At 37.0% G+C, this 23,444-nt stretch overlaps 1 protein-coding gene and 1 long non-coding RNA gene across 6 annotated transcripts; one reads left to right on the top strand and one right to left on the bottom strand.

Annotated features, from left to right (window-relative positions):
• Positions 1-3,744: 3,744 nt before the first annotated feature.
• Positions 3,745-14,419, bottom strand: LOC143303042 (omega-amidase NIT2-A-like). Of its 4 annotated transcripts, XR_013059012.1 has the most exons (5): positions 14,250-14,406; positions 5,773-5,957; positions 5,212-5,380; positions 4,229-4,937; positions 3,745-4,165 (listed from the first exon to the last, which is right to left on the bottom strand). XR_013059012.1 is itself a non-coding variant. In XM_076620821.1 (4 exons), exons 2-4 carry the CDS (start codon positions 5,854-5,856, stop codon positions 4,152-4,154), a joined length of 267 nt encoding a protein of 88 aa, XP_076476936.1. In that variant the 5' UTR covers positions 5,857-5,957; positions 14,250-14,419; the 3' UTR covers positions 3,745-4,151. The 4 variants fall into 4 exon arrangements, 3 of the variants coding, with proteins under 3 accessions (XP_076476936.1, XP_076476934.1, XP_076476935.1); XM_076620821.1 differs by lacking the exon at positions 4,229-4,937 and having other exon boundaries at positions 14,250-14,419; XM_076620819.1 differs by lacking the exon at positions 3,745-4,165 and having other exon boundaries at positions 4,181-4,937.
• A 249-nt stretch (positions 14,420-14,668) lies between these two features.
• On the top strand, positions 14,669-17,781 carry LOC143303043 (uncharacterized). Of its 2 annotated transcripts, XR_013059014.1 has the most exons (7): positions 14,669-14,945; positions 15,209-15,304; positions 15,381-15,659; positions 15,735-16,003; positions 16,087-16,183; positions 16,346-16,450; positions 16,528-17,781. It is a non-coding gene; the product is annotated as an uncharacterized LOC143303043 (long non-coding RNA). The 2 variants fall into 2 exon arrangements; XR_013059013.1 differs by having other exon boundaries at positions 15,735-16,183.
• The last annotated feature ends 5,663 nt before the right edge of the window (positions 17,782-23,444 follow it).

The raw sequence follows: 23,444 nt of genomic DNA, 5'->3' as shown, positions 1-23,444 counted from the left end.
TACAAGAAGGTCTACATGCAAAATAGGTTATGGCTCTCTGCTTGCGGAACACCATGTACCAGCTGAAAATAAACGAACGAATTAACTTCAATTGCCTTAATGCAAAGAGCAGCATCGCTAAATGTTATAACGGTGCTGTGGAGGCGTGGCACTGTTCGTCGAATGACACAGATAGCGGAAACTTGGAAAAAGAAAAGAAGTTTATTACGAGTGTTCCAATTACTGTTTGAATGTAAAACGTGTTAGTTCAACGAATAACGAAAACAGTGAAAGTGCAACTTACCTCGTGAACAACCAATCACCATACAAGGAAGTGTACATGCATGGATTTCGCAGATTAACAAGAAGAAATAAAATAGCTGATAAATATAGAAAGTGGTTAGAAAATAATTAAGATAGATTAATTGAAAGTTAGTAATAAATATAACCGGAGTAAAAGGATATTTTATTATGTATTAATCTACGTAGTATTGTTATATTATTATACCTAACATGTAGAATGGGATTTTGTACGCATATATGTATATAATTACAATCCAAGTAGTATTCATAATATTTATTTTCACTGATAACAAGTACGTAAAACCTAAAATAAAACAAAGGTTTTAACAATAAAAAAAAACAAAAAAAAAAAACAAAAAGGGGAAGAAGAAAAAAAAAGAAGAAAAAAAGGAAAGAAAAAAAATATAATATATATAAATATAAAATTTTCTTTTTCTATAAAAGGTTATTCCTATTTCTGATAAACTCGAGAAATGAAAACATTATACCATGATACACTGGCACAAAGATACACCACACAGAAGAAACTAATAGAGAACGCTTTAAGCTTGGCAAACTTACCGCCCGACGAATTTGCATACACCATAACCAAAACCCAGGACACATGGCTTTGATCGCAGGAGAAGCGGTCCATATAGTCAAATGCATTCCGGTACAAGTAAAGGTACGACATACAACAAAATGCTACTCGGAGCTACCCGTTTGGCAAAGGAATCGCACCACAGGAACTCCGCCCGGACGTGCGCCAAACGTGGCAATATTCAGCACCATCGTCGTTGGCCACGAGCGGAATATATACCCAAAAGACCTCGATGCACTACGGGACCACGTCATGTTCCCGGCAGAAAATCTGCAGTCTTGAACGCATTGGCCAGAGGAGCAACAGGAAAAACAATCGTCCCTGGAACAGTAAACATCCTGGGAATGATGGACAAAACACATTAACGACAATAGCGAAAAATACCGTATCAAGCTTATGGACTGGTTTTATGGAATTTGGAACTGTCAGTGCAGCAATATTTGGAATACTCGCAATATTTAAACTAATCAAGACAATAATAGATATAGCCGCACACGGATACCAGTTACGTGAAACTTACGAATGTGGAATCGCCCTATTAGGAGCAATATGCGGCTCAGTCACCCACCCGCTACTATACCTCAAAAGAAGACGAAATATCGATGATCAAACAGCACAACCTCAAGGGATATCGATAACATCGGTAGTCACTCAACTACCAACGACATCTACGTCCGCCTTGAGCGAACTCAGAGATACCATCAGTCAAATTTCCTTTGGAAATTTGAACTCCAAGGGCGGGGGTGTCACGTCCCGCGCTCCGCACGCGCCGTAACAAGAACAAGAAAACCATTCTATACAAAACACGCGAATAAGGATCTGAATGCACAAACGAACACACGGCACTACGAAACGAAAGGAAGGATTAACAAAACGAGGGCGATTAACGGATCCAACCAATAAACAAAATACATATACACACAATTCTAAATAAACCAGGAAATAAGAATAACTACAAAAGGGGAAAATAATTGAAACGCCAGGAATATATATATATATAAATATATTTCAATCAATCAATTTGGAGAGTTACATATAAGTATAAACATATATGCCGAACATGTAATAACCTAGTAAATATTAGAGACAGTGCTTCCAATACTATGCAATAAATACAATATTATCAATTTATGAAATATAAGTATACATGAAGTCAAAAACTAATAGTTTAACGAATACATAAAACATACAATATTGTATTATTAAAGAAATGAAGGTTACATTGTCAGAAATATATATATGTGTGCGAATTCTATCAAACCGATAATCTAAGATACATACTTAAAACTAGCCTACATTCCGGTAAAGGATAAATAAATAATTGACATTTCATTTCGTATGAATACTACACTGCCAAGAGAAATATGCATATGAATACGAATATATATATATATATTTATATTATCGAATACTCTATAAAATAAACTACTCAAAACAATAAATAACGCAATCGAAGAATTACAAAACATTAGCCATATTAAAATGACACACAACATAAATATATATATATATATATATATATATATATATATATATATATATATATATATATATATATACGTATATTCACACGAACAATACTTTTGTCACTTTAAAGCAATATTAATAAATAAATGTTCTAATTGCGGTAGAATAAGGAAAAACGAGCGGCAGACGGAAAATTACTTCGATATTAAACAAAAGTAAAGATCCGTCACTATAACTTTACTGAGGACATTTACGAGCAGCCATGTTAGATTTACACGCGTATAGCGTCAGGAATATTAGGGATTAATGGAAGTCAGTCGCGAGAAATAAATTATGAAAACACATTGTTAACACTTTTCTTTAATAAAATCTGTGCGCAACTACAAATGTAAAAAATATATATATGTCGGAGATGAAAGAACACCGGAGTCTGTAAATGAACAATTGTAGTTATTCAATGCTATTGTAATTGTTCAAGAGTTGTGATAATGAGCTTGGGCTCGAGGCGACAGTCAGTCGCCGAACGTAGCCGCGGTTACGGGATGAACGCTTTGTTTAACAAAGGTATGGAGTAATTCTATAGCTCTCCTTAAAAGAAATATTCGTGGCGACACGCGACAGTAAACATTCCAACGGTTTCTGTCCCGTGGCTCGCCACACGCAGACCCTATTCTTCGAGTAATATGATTGCCAGATGTCGATGCGTCTCCGCAGTACATGTTCGGCTAGCCCGAGGGCCCGTTATAAATCTTAAGGTTTAGTTAACTAAAGTCCTTCAAACAGACAAACAGTCTTTGTCCCAACTACGGGAAGATAGGGGAGACATATTTTTCAACGAGCGGCGTCTCCCACTAGCAACTTTCCCTCGAGGGCGGCTAGCATCTTTTTCTAACCACCGATATGGAGATTGACCAATTAGCAGCAACGCCAATTTCCCTTACTTTCTGAACGAAGGCTTTTCTCGACGAACCCGATGATCTCGTATCCTTAGACACACCCCATTATAGTTTTCCTCTGTGGCATCATCGGGACGGGAAAGGCATTCTCGCTCGCGATCTCATTGATGAAAGGAGTAACTCTTTACGATCAGTGAATATTACGCGTCCGACTTTGATTTTGTGAGTACGTTCATCTATCATCCCGTCGACCGCGGATTCGTTATTGAACCTAGGATCATTGTCATTAGTTTCTCGAGTACCTAACTACCACGGTTACTTGTCCGGTTCTGTAATAATCGTATTTGCACTAGTCAATGTCTTCTCTATTGCATAACGACAACGTGTAACCCAAACGAAGATTCGTTTCACGCCCCTAACCCTAATTCTAATGTAAACCCGACATATATAATAATTCTATATTAAAAGAAATATGAAATTAACATGATATATACATTACTACATAAGTTATATATAAAATATGTATATTATACCCTTGCCTACTGACTGATATGAATTTCTTTTGGTCTCGAATGCGTTAAAAGAGAGCGCAAAGAAGTCGAAATTACTTATTGTAATTAGTAAAACGACCTGAGAGGCAGACAGATACAAGAAAGAAGGAATATTATATTAGCGGCATTTTTGTAGCCATTATATAGGGTTTCGATCGCATAATTAATCAGTATCAACTTACCAGTCTTTAACGGAAGGACAAAAAGAAGAGCAGACGGCACACAGACCACAATCATGATCATTTTCAAGTAGAATCTCAAACTGCCGTACATCTTCGAAAACTTCGTTAGTCGTAAGGGATCAAAGGATGATGTCCGCGCTGCGGAAAATAGATGAGAAGCGGCTGTTTCAACAACCACCGTGTAGGTACTGCACTAGCCAGAAGTATCTGCGACAGAAATCAGAATACACTCGTTTTCGCATGGTTGGATCAATTTCGCGTGGGACTAACCTGATTGAACCTAACGCGGGATAATTGCTCAACTCACGACTTTAAGCAGCCCGCTTGATTCTCTGTAAATGCTTGAAATTGACGCTTGGATTCTTTCCAGATTAACTAGCTATGCCCCTCCCTCCCTTTATCTATTTTCTTAGATCGACTTAGACTGCCACAACATATTATTTTTCTTCTTTTCTTTTCTTTTCTTTTCTTTTGATCTTTTATATCCCTAAATCGCTGGCTATTTTGTATACTATATATTTTGTACACTCAATTACTCTGTAAGTCATAAGTACATATGTTTTACAACGTTACTTGTCATATTTCAGTTAAACTCCAGAAAAGCCAGAAATATATTTTCAGCATATTTTAACGCGCCCCTGGCAAAGATCTCAAAAACGAGTTGCGGCACAATTTAAAGCGACAAATAGCATCGCGTGTCTCGTTGTGGTAACACACGGTTCGCCAGTTTTTTTTTTTTTTTTTTTGATATCGGTGGCTGCCATATTCTCTTGAGTTTCCAAATCGTAAAGAATCTTTCCCCAGGGATTGGTCAACTGTGTATGTCCCCATGCGACGTAACTTGCTTAAGGAACACGAGCCGGTGATATGCAGGCAACGTATAATTGATTATCATTCGCTCTGGAACGCTGAAGTAAAGACCAGTGCAATGGTCCAGTGGTCATATTGAATGCCGCTGGATATATCAGCATTTGGCAACCTAACCCAGAGAAGCAGGAAATATGAAGCCACCGAATACCAATTAACTTCGTAGTTGCACGGTTCACATTCCATCATTTCTGAATATGCGGGGACAGTCCTCTTATTGTGCTTTTAATTCTTTTATTTGTTTCATTTTCAGCAAATATACTGGTTTTTTAAATTAAGCTTCTTTTTATACAGAGTTACAGATTATATTAATTTTATATAGAATATATTTAAGAAAGATATTTAATTTTTTGCTAGTTAAGTATTGATCGGTTAAGTTACTGTACCTTTGTTCCGATAAATGCGTGCCATTTCCTCGAATCTAATATCATAGCAAATGCCAATACCTATTTTGCAGCCCTTCACATCGAACGTCGTTAGGGAGTTACCAGGACTGAGTGAATCACTCTCTCGAAAAGTAATCTTATTAGGAATGTCGATGTCGAATAGATGTACCTAATAACATAAAAATGTGGTAGCTAATTCTATTGCTGCAACTTTTGTAATTTAATATCAAAGTTACCAACTCCTAAACTTTAATTATTTTTTATTTAATAACTGACAGCGTTTTTATCACTTTCTTTTATTAAAAAATCTTATCATTTAATAATGTTTAAAAAGGAGAAAAAATAAGTATTTTCGTATGTGAAAAATTTATACAACAACAAACACATTACAACAAAAATGGGCGTTTCCCGTATCATAACGTATTTTATAAACCGTAAATTATAGAATTGGTTATAGTATACGTATGTACATATGTATATTCCTAAATTATTCCTAGATAGAGTCACTTTCTTCACCCCAATATTTTCAACTTCAAAGCCATAAAGGAATATATTACTTACCTTTCGGTGTCTTGCTATCAAAGTTCCATCGGGACCCCAAATAGTACAGGTATTGTACAATTTATCGCCCTCTATTTCAGGCATCGTACCACCAACTACATAGATGTTGTTTTCTTTAGCTGCGTTCGATGAAGCAACGCTCGTTTCACCATCAGGAATACTCTCGGCGTATTTTGGAAAGTACTCTGCATTGCAATATTTCAATTAATGAAAAATAACTGTCTTTTGTTCCAACCATAAATTAAATTGAAATGTTTGTCAGTTTTTTATTTTCTAAATTATCAAAATAACTAAGTTTTATATTTCGACTTAATTAAATATGCAATTACTTAGCTAATAGTATATATAATAAATTGTTTCTACAGGTTCAAAATGAAAAATGAATATTTAGAAATACTTAATTACGACAATGCTATTTGTGTTAGCATCAGTGGCTTGTTACTCAACGACTTTGCTAGTACTTTTTGAAACATAAAGTTAGTTTTCAATTAACACTTATACTAGAGGCGGAATTATAAATGCAAAATAATTGATAATACTAATTTATAAGTACCTAATTATTAGTATCTTAAAAAATATATTTATACAAAAATCACGATAATCATGAAAATGGGGAAATCCTATATTCTCGACTCAATTCACAATTTATTTTGTATATTAATTAGATTCCGCGCTCATCAGTACGTACTCACTGGCGACATCGAGAAAATGTATCGGCAATTCCTCGTACGACCAGAGGATCGGAAATATCAAAGGATATTATGGCGCAGCGCGAGTGGAGAAACAGAAACATATGAGCTTAACACCGTAATACTCTTATCATAGAAATAGAAGCAGTCCTCAATTCCCGCCCGCTAACTTCTATCTCCACCGATCCAAATGATCTCCTAGCCCTCACTCCCGGACATTTCCTCATTGGCGATTCATTAATGTGCTTACGTGATCGAGATTTCAGGGACATTCCATCGAACCGACTCTCCAAATGGCAGCATATCCAACAGCTTAAACAACATTTTTGGAACCGCTGGCATAAGGAGTATTTGAACGAGCTAACCAACCGCAATAAATGGAGCAAGGGTGGACACAGCATCCAAAAGGGCACAATCGTCATCCTCAGAGAGGACAACGTTCCCTCCATGCATTGGCCTCTGGGCCGAGTTATCAAGGTTCATCCAGGCGCCGATGGTGTCATCCGGACAGCTACAGTTCAGACGGCAAAGAGCATTTTGGATCGGGGCGTCAAAAGGCTTGTCCCACTGCCAATTCAACCCGATCTCGAGAAACCCGAACAACTAGCCACCGAGACGAAATAAGATGGGAACTTCAACCACACCTCGCTAGTTTGATCGGTACCCTCTCAACGGGGGGAGAATGTTACGCCATGCGGCTTACCATAGGTCATATTCTTAACTATCGATCGCGGCACTATAATGTCGCAGACGGATCGTCGCGTCTGCCCGGCAAACAAACATTATAGTGGCAAGCGCATGGTTCATTAAGCAGGGCGACTTCCAGAAACGTCGACTCGTGGCCCGTATTTTACCTCGCGTAAAAGAATGTGGCGTGATCCGAACGTAGCGGGGGTCGCCTTCCAGAAAAAACGAAAAAAATCGAAAGGCGTTCAGAACTTTTCGAGAAGTCGAACCGTCAACACATGTGGTATGTCGCGCATTACTTATCAACCAAAACGCAGTTACATTTTTTTTGTTCCATTTATATCTTTCTAGTTAATAAGTTGTTGAAATAAACATTAATTTATTTGTGTTAATTCTGTGGAATTTCATTGAACTACCCTTATTATCATAATCGAAATAAGGGGATCGATCAGTTCGTGGCGTCGATTATTTAATCGTAACGGGAACTTACAACTCTCGTTGACGTGCTATCCCGCGATCGCGTCTCTCCGCGAACGGTCGAAACAAAATGATTCACTAAAAACTGTCCTGAATTCCTAAGAAGTTATTTACCGCAAAACTGACAAAGTGTTTATTTAAAAAATGAGGTTGAAGGTAGTCCTTTTCTTTCATTTCATTCATTTTCATTTTCTTTCTTAAGTATGGCTAACACAATATCTAATCAATTAAAATTTTATATTTTCACGTGAAAAGTTTCTTTAGATAATTATTATCAACATGATGACTAACTCTTACGGATTAATACGTGTCTGTAGGGCAATCCGGTGGACTTGATCGGCTTTTTACTTCGAAAGTTGAGTAATCGGTGTCGCTTTCTTACGCATCTTTGAACTGTATAAATGTTTTAAAATTGTTTGATCCAGAATGTACCACACCGAACAATCAAGAAGGCAGGTGCCTTGACTACAGAAAACGTAAACCTCTGCAAGAAATATGGCAGATACAGTACCGTACAGCCACCGATTTTTATAGACGATCAGTGTGCAGATACCAGGGCAATGTTACGATCGTTTGCTGTCCGGACGATCCAAACAAAGAGAAGAGAGAAATTTTAATAAAAACTGTGTATAAGTATAAGGCTTGGCGACCACCATACTGTAGTTTTAGCAACGTCTCTCATACCAGGGTGGTCGATGGTAAACCAGCTGAACTTGGTACGTTTTATGTCTTTCTTTCCGATTAATAATAAGCCATTTACTGCAAAGAATGAACTTTAAAGGCATTAAACAGCACATCAATGTACATTTCAATTAGACTAAATAATAATGCTATGATTTTATCGGTAGTAACTTTACTTATTAACTTGAATTATTTCTTTCTTCTACTCCATGTTAGGAAGAGTATCTTTTTGCTTGAAATAAAAAATTGATATAGGAGTAATAATATGGATAGAGATCAAAAACTGTTAGGGCAGAAATTACACGTTTGAACTTTATAGTTCAGTATAGTTCAAATAGAAATTATATAGAATTATTTAATAATTTCTATTCCAATGGAATAAAAATTTAATTTCTGTCTTTATCAAATCTCTATTTCAGAGTATTTGTACGTATGTACTTATCGTCTGCTGTATGATCGAATATCGAATAGATAATAATCGTTGTTACTCATTATGTGAGAAAAAATTATGTATATTCACAACTATGACTATTGCATTTTAGGCGCTTGGCCATGGATCGCTGCATTAGGTTTTCGTAATCCCCGAAACCCAGACAAACCACTATGGAAGTGCGGAGGTTCCCTGATAACGGCTAGGCATGTTTTGACCGCAGCACATTGTGCACATATGGATGGAATAGAAAGCATACACAATCATAATATTGCCATTCTTAGATTTTTGGAGGAGGTGCCATTTTCGAGTAAGTCCTTAAATATATATATATATGCTATTGAGTATTACTGAAGTATCATATCCTGAAATTTCTTACTGTACACATATATTGTGTCATAAAGCGTGTACAATTCTTTCTCATACTTTTGGTCATTCGTTTCCTGCATTTTCATTTATTTTTTTATTTTTCAGGGTACGTATATCCCATTTGTACGAAAGAGCCCCTACGAAAGAGCAACTTTGTCGGCTATAACCTCCTTATTGCTGGATAGGGAGCATTAAGATATAGTAATTGATATCAATTTTATAATAAAATTAAACAGTTCCAGTCTTAAATATCTTTCTTATTTTCTTCGTAGGACGACCACGACGTAATGCATTAATGGAAGTACAAATGCCAGTGATTAAGAACGCCGAATGCAAAATAGCTTATTCCAAATTTCCTAATGCACCTGATATCACTGATGGTATAATATGCGCCGAACATGCTCAGGGTGGAGAGGATTCTTGTACGGTAATTAAGTTACAGAGTTACTACAAACTATACGGTATCTGAAGACACGTCAATTCGAATTAACATCAAATCGACGTCTTAAACATTAGGAATAATAGATAAACACAATTCAATAGTTTTGCCCACTTCTCACACCTCATTATGGTATTTAATCTAATTTCCTTCTAATCTTAGTTTTGCTCAAAATACATGTAGTATCGTGGATGAAAGGCCTGGAAAATATCGGGCGAACTATGAACAATGTCGCGAGAACCGAGGCGCCGTCGGGCCCATCAATGTGTCATCGGTCTTTTCAAGTGCATAGTTTCGTGGAAAAGACCTACGTGACCCTGGCCACGAGCGTCTGCGGAACACGTGTGCGGTGGGCCTAGGAAAAGGACAATAGAATGGGACAACGGCCAGAGAGGGTCAGTCAAGAAACAGAGTGTTAGTCGAGAAACCGAGTGCTAGTCGAAAAGCAGAGAGTGCGAGTCGAGGAGCCGAGTGCGAGTCGAGCGGAGACGGAGGTTGCGAGTGGCGTTGCCTAGAGAGTGTGGATTGCGCTGTTTTCTGTACGTTTGGTGTGAATAGTTCAAGTTAATCAACAACCGTCTTTTTCTGTCTGATTAACATCTCTATTGTCCACTTTTTGTAAACATATTACATCACGATATTACATATTTTGGGGGCTCAGCCGGGATTGGACAAGACAGAAAACGAAACGGTTTAACAGAGCTATTCGAGCTAGTTGTGAATTTACCGGTACGCGGTGCGGTAAAAGACGATATCGTTGACTGTTTAAGTTTGTGTAGTGTGAAAAATGGCAAACGTCGGGGACGAACGATTGTCGGGTGAAGAGGGTTCGACGCTGGAGGAGCTGAGGAATAAGCTCGCGCGAATGAACCTCCCTATATCGGGTGCGAGGTCAGTGCTGATTGCAAGGCTGAATCGGGCGTGTAGGGCTGGACAATCGTATCGTAAGGGATCGACGGGCGGTGAAGAGCTAACCGGTCAACGAGATTTAGAAAATGTACAGAGAGCTGAGCGTGATTGTAACGAAGGTGAGGATGTTGAGAAAATGAATACGAAGGAGTTGAAGGAGCGCCTCGCTAGTTTGGGTTTAAAAACGACGGGAAGAAAAGTAGAATTACGCGCACGGCTACGAGCGGCCATGGATGGTAATGACATATCGTCGGAAGAAGAAAGCGACGACGAAAGTAAGGATGAAGATGACAGAAAAAACGCCAGAGGATACAAGAGAGGTACGCGAAGGGTGTATCAGGACCGTGATGAATATTGTCGAAGGGCATGCGTTGGTTCGACACTGAGTTTTAGAGACGTCGAAGATGCATTAGAGTCGTTTAGTGGCGACAAAGGTGAAAATGTCGAACGATGGTTCGAGTCGTTCGAGGAAGTCGCTGATACGTGCATGTGGTCGGATGGGCAGAAGGCAGTCTACGCAAGGAAGCTGCTGAAGGGATCAGCGAAAATATTTGCGAGCTTCGAGTGTCATGCCAGGACTTGGCATGAGTTGAAGAGGGGGCTAGTGAAAGAATTTTCGAGGAAAGTCAACAGTAGGCAAGTTCATCAGAAGCTTGAAGAAACAAAAAAGGAGAATGATGAAGCATGTTTGGCTTACATGTACCGCATGCTCGAAATAGCCAGCCATGTGGACATGGAGGAGGAAGCAAAGGTGGAATACATAGTGGATGGAATAATAGACGACGAGAACAATAAGGCTGTATTGTACGGCGCTACGTCAATCAAAGAGTTGAGAAAGAGGCTAGTGATGTACGAAGAGCAGAAGAGTCGCAGAGCAAAGTCGATTGTGAGGCCGGCTAAAACCCAGAAGAACGGGAAGCCCAGTCAATCTGTAGATGCAATGAAGAAAAGAAGATGCTTCATTTGCGGTAGTGAGGATCATCTAAGTGTTAAGTGTCCGAAGAGGGGAGAAGGTGTTAGGTGTTTCAAGTGCAGCGGATTTGGACATATTGCAGCGAGGTGTACGGCACGACCGAAAGAGACTTGCGTAGTGTTAAGATCCGAAAAGGAAGTATGTGAAGGAAGTGGCGATAGATGATTGTAGGTTTGTGGCACTAGTGGATACGGGTAGTGATCTCACGTTCATTCGATCAGACGAGTATGCGAGGTTAGGGTCACCACCGCTAGGTAAATGCAAGTTTAAGTTCGACGGTTTTGGTTCCGCTGGCAATGAGACCTGGGGTGAATTCACTAAGGTAATGACGGTTGATGGGTGTAAACTGCCAATCACTTTGCACGTTGTATCAAACAAAATATTGACGAAGCACGGCCTGTTGTTAGGCACTGATTTTCTGGATCAGGTAGAGTTACGGGTTAAACGGGGCGAAGTGACTTTCTTGCGGCTTGACGAACAGACTAACAAAGACGTGCGGGATGCGTTTAGAGTTAACGTGGTAGAACAGACCGACGAAACAGACCTGACACACGTACGAGAACCGCATTATCGTGAAGCGATTCGAGATATCGTTAGGGGGTATAGACCGGAGAAGAAGCGAGACGTCGGAATAACCGCAAAAGTAGTTTTGGAAAGCGACAAGCCGGTAGCGCGAAGACCGCGAAGACTGGCGCCGTCGGAAAGAAAGGAAGAAGATGATTTGATGGAAGCGTGGACAAACGAGGGTGTCATCAAATCGTCAGACTCGGAGTATGCGAGTCCGATAGGTGTAGTTAGAAAGAAAGATTTGTGTGTGCGTGTGGCTAGATGGGCCTTGTTACTAGGCGAGTTTAAGTATCAGGCGTGTCATCGGCCGGGGAAAAGTATGCAGCATGTAGATGCTCCGAGTAGGAACCCCCTGCCGAGCACTATGTATGTAACGGAGAGTGAAGACGGGCTGATTGCACGGTTGAGAAGGGCACAGAACAAGGACATTGAAGTCCGTAGGATTTTGGACGCCGCAACGTGCAGTCAGGCCGATGGGCAGGTAGTAAGAAACAATATTTTGAATAAGGAGTGTAAGGACGATGTGCTAATAGTAGTATCGAAGGCGATGCGGGCTCAAGTAGTCAGGCAAGCGCACGAGCGTGGGCATTTCGAGGTTACCACAACAGAAGCTATGGTCGAGAAGGACTTCTGGTTCAAGGGGTTACGCGAAAAGGTCGAACACGTGGTATCCAACTGCCTTGACTGTAGCCTAACCGAATGAAACATAGGTAAGCTAGAAGGGAACCTGCGAAATTACAAGACAAGAAGAAAGCGTGCGAAGCAGTAGCGAAGGAAGGACCCGCACACACCTCGATTTTATGAAACCTTGGCTCCTAAACGCCGAAAGTGACGCATCTGATGACAGCGAGATAGAAGGCAACATCTGAGGGCAGATGTTATTGCAGGATGGCCGAATGTAGTATCGTGGACGAAAGGCCTGGAAAATATCGGGCGAACTATGAACAATGTCGCGAGAGCCGAGGCGCCGTCGGGCCCATCAATGTGTCATCGGTCTTTTCAAGTGCATAGTTTCGTGGAAAAGACCTACGTGACCCTGGCCACGAGCGTCTGCGGAACACGTGTGCGGTGGGCCTAGGAAAAGGACAATAGAATGGGACAACGGCCAGAGAGGGTCAGTCGAGAAACAGAGTGTTAGTCGAGAAACCGAGTGCGAGTCGAAAAGCAGAGAGTGCGAGTCGAGGAGCCGAGTGCGAGTCGAGCGGAGACGGAGGTTGCGAGTGGCGTTGCCTAGAGAGTGTGGATTGCGCTGTTTTCTGTACGTTTGGTGTGAATAGTTCAAGTTAATCAACAACCGTCTTTTTCTGTCTGATTAACATCTCTATTGTCCACTTTTTGTAAACATATTACATCACGATATTACATACATATAACATGTACATTATAAATTGGAGCATTTCAATACACAAGTCAATAGAAGATTATTACTGTATATAAGTATAATTTCAATACAATTCGATCGATATATTTCAGTATCTTTGATTAAAAATTTAACGATCCTTTCAGGCTGACCGCGGCGGACCACTGCTGATACAACATGAATGAACCTCGTATTTAATAGGTATTGTGTCTTATGCTTATAAGTGCGGCACAGCTGGGTATCCCAGCGTTTACACTAGGGTCACATCGTACCTTGACTTCATTCTCCAAGCGATGCAATAATATGATATTACTGTTCCATAAATATCATTGTGTAAAAAACGTAAAGTTGGATTTTCTTATTGTGGAGATAAGAAACAGCTCAAATTTACATTGTTTTGTACGTTACAAATTATAGGCTTAAAATGTACGAAATGTAACTTTGAAACGACACTAATTTTTTACGCACGATAAACCTCCACGACTTAGGTATGTAAAGATGATAAACGTATATTAATTCTATTAATTTGGTAATAATAAACCAACTTTCTGAGAAGTTCTGTAAATTTCGTTTCTGTTGTATCAAGAGAATAATGGAATATTCCACTTAGATCGTATACTTCTTGTATGTACATACAAAATTTTCCGGCTAATCTAAAACACTTCATAAGATAGAGAGCTTCTGGAAATTCGGACACAGAGAGTGCATAAAATACAAGATAAGTCTCGTGTCTTTCAAAATTATTTTTTATTCGCTAAAAACGTCCTGTGTACTCATGCAATCACATGCAACCTCGAAACTTCACTTATTTTTTATCACTTTCCAATTCAATACACTGTTTCTGCATTTTTGACTATATGTAAGAGAAATTTCCATTCAGCCAAAGGTGTACTTACAGATTATAGATTCCTATACGACTCTCGGTAAAAATTTATCCGCACTCCAGATAGTTAAAACTTCTGTCGACCGTATTGATCCATCTGCACTCTTCGTATGACGTCAATATCTGTTCAGTGCTGCTGCGTAGGTTTCATTGTGTTACGTCAATTCGTTTGTAACCGTTGCGCGAGTAATGGCGCTTTGCAATGGTGATTTGCAGGAAAACAGTGCAGGATGCTGTGATTCGTTTCTTGTGGTCGGAGGTTATGTTTGATGCCTATATTTATCAAAGATTTAATGCACATTATGGAGAAAGTGTTTTGTCACGAAGTGTGTTTGAATGGACACAAAAGTTCAAAGAAGATCGCACAAGTGTTATGAAAAAACAGCTGGACGCCCGTCCACATCCACGATGACAACATTGAACGTGCTCATGAACTTATGCTCTATGGAATAGACGAGTGACGCTGGATAATGTGGCAAATCATTTGCAAATCAGCCACGGCTCTGCTTATGCAATAGTGCACGACAGATTTGGGTTTTAAAAAGTTTGTGCGAGATGGATGCCGAAAAAGCTGATGAAAAGGTGAAGACGACGATGCATTCGTGGTTCGCAGCTCAGCCCAAAACATTTTTTAATGAGAAAATACGAAGGTCCTTCAGCAAATGCACAAAGTGTATACAGAAATTGAGTGATTATGTCAAAAAATGATGTATGTCTTTTTTGACAATTGCTTAAAATAAATTCTACACCGACAGAGCGGGTAACTTTTTACTCACCCTCGTAAGACACTTAAATTTCCAATCTATTATGATGAATAAAAGAGCTTATACTATTAAATCTAATTGTATTTTGTTGCATGAGAGTACACGTGTATGTGATGTACATTACCTTTATATCCCCTTGAACGCTTCAATATTGCGCATATATGCTATATTTTGTACAGCTTCTATAAAATTTTGTATGTTTGTTTAGGCTGTTAATCTAGAGGCTGGAGTACAAAGAAGTGGCACAATGATGTGGGCTGATGACATTTATAATTATCAAGGAATCACCCCTACATTCGCTCAGGTATATATCGTTGACTATAATGTATTTAACATATATGATTGTTAGAATATTAATAATTAATTTTTAATTCTATCAGAATTTTAATGAAACTGTCCCTTGGGAAGGAAGAACTGATACCTTGATATCACGGTTTGTACATCCTATATGTACGACAAATTTTAGAACATTATATAACGAAGAATCAGATCGTCGTGGCCATGTGATGTGAATAAAAGGACTTGAATTTGATGATATTTTTATAATGTTAGATAACATAACTAAGTATCTTCACAGTAAGATAGGATGACATGGTTTACATGATCTTAATGTTGTTCACTTGAGTGATGATATTATAAGGAAAAGTGTAATATCACAGGTAGGATGATTCATAATTTAGAACTACTAACTCATGTATGTATTAAAAATTAAAGAAATATATTAAATTTTATAGGATATTTATGTTTAGTAACCAGTAATTCAGAGATTGGTATTCATGGTTACTATAACGAGGCTGTAGAAACGCACCCTTTCTTCTTTGCAAATGGTCCTGTATTTATGTCTAAGCCGAAACTGGAACCTCTGAATAATTTAGATTTATTCTTGTCATTTTCTAAAATACTTATCTACAGTATACCATAAGGAATGATACCGTATCACACCTAATCAAGTGCCTTAAGAAACATCAACAGGATATCACAGTAATCCCTTATCGACTGATATGTAAGTAAAAGTTATGTGTCATTGTTATACACAGTTATGTGTTAGTGTTATACACAGTTATTTATCATTTTCTATTAATTCAGTTGTAGCCACTACAATATCTATGACACCGGTAGTAATTATAAGAACAATAATGATGTTCTATAAGAGGAAATGATGATTAGGAGCAAAAAGTTACAGGTAAGTCAAAGTATATGTTATTTGCCATTTGAAAAGAAAGTTACTAACTTAGAATTTTTTGATAAATAATAATTGTGCAAAATATATTGGATTTCAAATTTGTCAAAAATTGAAATTTAAGAAGCATTGTAATAATATAACATTAATATTTTGATTTTTCAGGAGATATCATGCGGTGGATGGATAATATGTAAAAAATATTAAGCAGTATATGAATTTTCATATTGCGTAGAGATAACAAAATGAATTTTAAAAAATGTCGACATGGTAATAAGAAATAGCATCATGACAAAGAATATATAAACACAGTTTCATTTTTTATAAATAAAAATTTGTTGTTCCAGATTTTGAAATATAGTGAAACGTTTAATTAGTATCTTAATATCTTTAAATAATTATTATTTTAGAATCAATTGTAATTGTATCATACGTACTTTTGAATTCGTGCAAGAACATATGTAATTTTGAAGTAATTGAAGAAATTGAATTATTAGGAAAGTGTTAGACGCGAACAGTATGCGAAAAGTTAGTATGCAGTGTAATAATTATCAATCAAAACACAAGAATTAAATTCTTGAGGAAAAAATTTCCGGAATTTCTTATTTACATGATTATAAAGAAATCCATAATAAAAAGGAGCTGCTTTCTAATACTTCTCTTCCTTGTAATGCCTATGTTAATGATAACGAGGTTCGACTTTTTGTTTTTAGAGGGATACTGGAAAATTTGAAAGTACAGTACCATTGGGAAGAAAATCACGATATTGAAAACGATATTTGCAAGTAAATTTCCAAAACATCTGTTTTCAAATTTTCGCTTTCTATTTCACATTAAAAGAAAGGGAGGGCTACCTTCTTTTTCTGCAAGACAAAACAAACATTCTGAATCTCGTATCAATGAATGATGTCAATAAGTTATTTTTCTTTTCAGATTGAACAATATTCCAGATTTATTCATAATTTCATACTACGCGAAGAATAGACTTTCATAGGTATATAAAGGAAATATTAAGTATAGGAAAACTCTTTTTCGTTGTAGGTGACATATGCTTCACGGTTGAACACGTGTATTTTTGAACACATATAAATGAAGAAGTACTCTTATGGAGAAAAAGAATTGATACCTTCGATTGACATTAGATAATGTATATAAACTTATGAACAATCACTATCAGTTTGTATTTTAGGTGCACACGCAGATTTGTTGGAGTTCTTATAAAATGTACTTCCTGTACGAACGTTTTATTCTTTCAAATTTTACGATACTATGTCTCATATAATAACTATATGGATTAAACGTAATATAAATGATCCGAAAATAGACTCGAACGACATTAATTGTCTTTCTATTTATACCAATATCGAAAATACAAGTAAAGCTGGAGCAATAGTATGCAAGAATGGACTATTTATTATTTTAAACCAAATCATAGCATATTCAGAATGCACAGTATTATCCTGAAATGTAAATGAATCAGTTGTAAACGAACGATTTTACTGTAAAATCGTTGCCTCCTTTTTTTCATCTGAAATATAGCAGCAATGAGTACATTCTTTTAATATATAATAAAACGAGATATCTTTATAAAGTTACATATGTCATCACTGGTAACTGTTATCTCGTATGACTCCAAATATACCGTTAGTATGGAATGATATTTTTATGAAGATATACTTTAATGATAGATTTTATGAATGAAACGTTATATAAGAAAAATTATCTCTTGTCATTCTATGAAGTGTAGTACCTAATGAAGATTAATTTTACGAAGTATTAGAGCAAAAGAGAATTAAAAAATTAAAAAGATCTAAATAAGATTGTTCGTGTGGCTTAATTATCTCAATTCTGGTACACCACTTGTTACATTCTAACTAATTAGCGCTAAACAATAACTTGCAAATATTAAAGATATTAACACCTTAATATTAACACCTAAAGGTTTTCAGGAAATTTTATAATATTTGATTATTGTATATCTAGTCATTGATTGATAAAATTTCTTGTATAAGCATAGATCGAGGTTGACGTCATACGCAGATTGCATTACAGGTATCGTTTCCATTTGAACGATTAATAAATCACGTACCTATAAAAGATATATTATGAAAAAGACGTGACGAAACAAAAAAATATTGGAAATTCCGTTGTCATTAGATCAATTATTTTTGCAATGATTTTTATTTCCATGTAATGACATATGAAATGGGTAATTCATTAACATCTCCTCGAATCGAATATAATTCGTTACACTTCACAACGATTCAAATAATGGACGGGAAATATATAATAACTTTCCTGTTCTTGCGTTAAAATAGTACTGTACAAATCAGATGATACAGGAAATACCCAAAAAACCCAATTACATCCACATTGCATGACAGCACACTTGCAATGGATTTTTGTGATTTCAATGTCACAGACAATGACACAACTAATCAGAACACGTTCGAGGCTATAGACATTGAAATTACCGCGTGTTTAATACGTTTAAAGCATAAATCTAAATTTCACGCGATTATTTCTTTGTACATTGTGAAACTCTTAAATTATCTTAATCGAATAAATAATCCTAATGTAATAAAACATCTTGAAATAGACCTAGATATCTGAAACAGAAACTCGAAGGATAAGAAATCCTAAAAGGTACTAATCCTAAAATAACAAACTCCTAAATAATAAACAAGTGATAAAACCTGTTATAAATAATAAAGCTTACCTGGAATAATCAAATCCTAACTAATCGAAAATAAAATAAGGCAAGCAATTCTTAATCTTTCAAGTAATTTTTCCGAAAACACAGAAAGATAGAGAAATTAAAAAGACGCAGCACAAATTGCAGCACAATGAAAGTTTCAGAGCGATGAATACGATCGTATTAAACTAAATAATTTTCAAAAGTGAAATTACACTGAAACGTATATCGATGATATTTGTCATTTCTACGATCTGTTTCGCTTGATCGTGCTTCTTTTCTAATGTAAATTCAATTTATAATACGAACTAAGTTTCCTTTATTATTATTAGTCCTGCGTCTTTTTAATTCGTCACTTCTTTTATTTCAGAACAATGACGGGCTCCAAGATGCTGTTCGGATGTTTGGCGTTAATTGCTTTTCTGCATCCATTAGTTCACGTTTGTACTTCGAGTAGTACAGCTCAAGGTTTGTACTTCGAGTTGTCTTTTTCCATGCACTTCAAATTCCAATACGATCTGGTCACGTGGCCTTCGTACAATTTCGAAATTTTACCTGTTTGGTAATCGTCAATGAAAAAAGAAGTTATGCGTGACCTCAACACATTGAAACAATTTTTATGATTTTTTATTTGCCGGTTGGTCAGCAAGTTAATGGAAAAATTTCACTTAACTATTCGCGTTAATTTCTTCGGTTTAACTTTTGGGAAATGCTTCGTTAGCTTCGGGAATATTCCAACGATTCGTTTTACGTACAAAATAAGCATGATAAATATTACTTCACGGTAATGAAAACTATTGGCGTAATACCTAAGATAAAGATGCAGAGACATTCTTAGAATTTCTAATGACACCTTTATAGATTTCTCGTTTAATATCGCTACTACATTTGAGTCACTTTTACCTAACGGTGTCACATAGTCTCGTTGGAAATTTGTCAAATTCCTTAAAATGATCACTGAAAATTTTCCTAAATTTCCAAGAATTTATTTATCACGAGGTAAAGAAAATGTGTATTAGAAAGATGAGATCGAAGGTTTACCATTTTTTCAATTATGGCGAACGCAATATGTAATCAATGAAAATTTTATATTTTCACGTTGAAAGTTTCTTCAGATAATTATTATCCAGATGATGACTAACTCTTACGAATTAATGCGTTTCTGTAGGATAATCCGGTAGACTTGATCCGCTTTTTATATCGAAAGTTGAGCAATCGGTGACGCGTTCTTATACACCGAACCGCGAAAAGCAAAATTTCATATGATCTCACCAATTTCGGATGTCAATCAAATCAGTCAAATCAGTCAAATAATAAGTTCGCGTTAATATACGCGTTCGATTTTTGAAAAGCTTGTTCAATTTAATAAGAGTCTTGGTAACAGGCTTATGTTTTTAGACCTAATTGGTTGTTTTCATTTACAAGTACCTCGTGTTAAAGTACTCATAAAATGACATTAAAATCAGAAAACTAATAACTGAAAGATTATCATTTTTCCTCTGTGGTAGTTTACATATAACATAATGCAACTAACATGTCACGATTAATGCAAAATAAATAAATTACTAATATAGACATTTTTTTAGTAATTTGTATAATCGTGAAACGAATTGGACTTTCTAAAGGCAAATATTAAAGGAAACATGGAATTGATGCCAAATCTATCACAAATATTATTTATACTACTTATTTGCGCAGTTTGAAGCGAATCAAATTGATGAAGGTTTCTTTGTTACATGTTAATTTACATTTTAAAAGACATAACAGGCACGCTAATTAGTTTGCTTAAGATACTTTCGAGATACCAAGTTAGACGCGTTTCCATGAAATCATATCAATTTTACGATGATATTTTTCTATCAAGCATGCAATTATAACCGTATCGTTGATTAGTGCATACAATTATCCATGTACATTCGTCTTTCCGAGTACCGCGCTTCAATATTGCTAATTTCAAATTCGTACATTAATGTTCGTAAATGCTTGAAAATGCTATATAACTGTATCAGCTTCTGTTAAAGACATGTTATAGTAAAATCTCTATAAATTTGTAATATTTTTTAGACAATTTGAATTCATTATATTATACATCATATATTCTAGTCATTTCTAATTAAGTTACTTTTGCGATGTTTAATTACATTTTATGTATATTCTTATAACTCTCTCTGTTACGGCGCGTACGATGGTCCGTGCGCCGTCTGAAACTTTATACTATATACTGATCTACTACATACTATATCCTATAAACTGAATCCTTTGACATAATCTTAATAGCTTGAAGGAATCTCTAACCCTGTAAGTGTTTTCGGTTTATGGATGGTCCTTAGAACAATGCTTAGGTTTATTGCGCACTCTTACAAATAACGGAGAAAGCGGGTAGTTATTTTTCCAATAAACAATGTCACCCACGAGCCATGTTGGTAGGAGGCTTCCTCCTCCTATCTTCATTCATTAACGTTGGCTATAATCAATGGGCACCCTCACTTTCCTAACGAAAAGTGTGGACAACGAATCCGCGTTCTTCGTTCAGAAAGCACACCCACACTGAGATTTCCTCTCGTGGCGGCACACGAGAACGCAAATCTCACCACTCGAAACCAACTAGTGTCGGACGACGGCAGCGCAGTGGTTAGCGCCATAGAGTACAAACGTTCGGATCCCGGGTTCAAATCCCGGCGCCTCGTACTTTTCCAAAGTCCGATTTTTCTTCCACGACATCTAAATAAGAAGGAAATACAGCAGTACTACACCCCGGCAAGCGACATCTACAGCCAGCAGGCTACAATAATCACGGATATATGAAGGAAGACGGAGAAAAAGAAGAAAAAAAGTGTGTTTCGTCCAGAGCCTGCTAGTGGACTCATCGGTAAGGCTTACCTAGCAGGCTCATGCCTTAGACACAATGGAAGGAGGGGGAAACAAAGCTATGTACATGGCAGAGACATTGAAGACGGATTCCTCCCTCCCACGGCCGGACACTGTATCCAAGGCCGGTCGGATCTCCTACCCTCTCTTGCGACGTATCCCAGTGGAGCGGCCCCACTCTTAATCTAGTTTGGTGGGAAAGGTTCGCGTACACACCGTGTGTAAGAACTATTAAAAACCACACAGTGTATCGCGACTACCTTTCTACTACTTAACCCAAGTCCTATATTATCAGTCTTAGGTCCGAGGCGGCTACTGTCACGTAAAGTTGGTACTTGGGTGGTAGTAAGAAGGCTGAGTCGTAACCCAACTACTTATTTTCCTTTATAAAACTTTATTATAAACACTTACAAAATAACACCGAACCGGAGAATAGGGGTTGTATGAGTACAGCAACTAGAAGAGGAACAAGAACTGCCCGAGCTGGGTGAAGTCTCGGTTTATATACGTTTTGGTTTTAGAATGTTGAGGGGATAGGTGTAGGTTATGATGTAGAAAAGTGTCCGAAGGTCGGGGGTCCATATCCTATCTCTGATGTGGACTTTGGTGCATCACAGCCTTGGTGTATGCTATGATGATAAGGTGGTGATGTATCCAAAAGTGTCCAAAGGTCGGGGGTCCATATCCTATCTCTGATGTGGACTAAGGTGCGTCACAGTCTTGGTGTATGCTATGATGATAAGGTGGTGATGTGTCCAAAAGTGTTCGAAAGTCGACCGTCGATGTATTATCACTGATGTAGGTTGAGATGTGATTGATGTCACATACCCCCCTCTTTAGATTGATTTTGGTCCTCCAAAATCTTAGTGTTTCCTCAGTATGGAGCGATGGAATTGGACTCTGTCTGGCTCGACTTGTACTTGTTCTTCTTCATCTTGGTATATGCTTTTGCTATTTCAACCTGTGAAGGTTGTTGGCTGGTTAAATTTCGACTACGATTAATAGGGACAATTTGCTAAATTTGACGAAATGCCGCAGTATCACGTGTTGAATCTTTTGTAGACTTTCTAACAGCCTGTGATATAGAATGAGTTAGTGGTCTTTGAGTAATGGTTTTATACTATCTTGTTGTTTCTTTATAGTTTGATTGTTATCCAGTTGTTCCTTTGATACTTGCATTTCTTTGTTTTGTTTAGCAACTTCTAAAGCCTTTTCAGCATCTACAACTGGTTCTTTTTCCATGCATGTAATTTCTTCTTCAACCAGTACAACTGTGCTTTCCTCTATAGTTCGTGTTTTTGTGTCATTTAGTAAACTTTTCAATTCAATTTCCACAGTATCTGGAGCTTTGGATACCGACTGACTGTCATCTTCTGCATTTTCAATGCCCCAATCATCAAAGATATCCTGAATGACACTTCTTTTGTTAGTTATGCGCACTTTATCTGCTTCACTTATAGATTTATTCCTTCCTTCTGTATTAGCAACATGTATAAGTACGACAATTTTATTATGAATAATTTTCTTTTCTACATTAATTTTATGTGAACTATCAAAAGATCAATCTTGCCATTTCCATTTGTTGTTTCTTGTTATTCTTTTCTTTAATATCAATGTCATCTGCAGTTTCTAGATCACTAATTACTCCTGAGGTAATAGGAGTTATAGAATCGTTTCTTGTCTTTGTATGATTTAATATGT

Source organism: Bombus vancouverensis, chromosome 8 (assembly GCF_051014615.1).
Source record: "Bombus vancouverensis nearcticus chromosome 8, iyBomVanc1_principal, whole genome shotgun sequence".
Classification (NCBI taxonomy): Eukaryota; Metazoa; Arthropoda; class Insecta; order Hymenoptera; family Apidae; genus Bombus; species Bombus vancouverensis.
The sequence above is the reverse complement of the archived record's forward strand: the minus strand, read 5'-3'. Positions and strand labels throughout refer to the sequence as shown.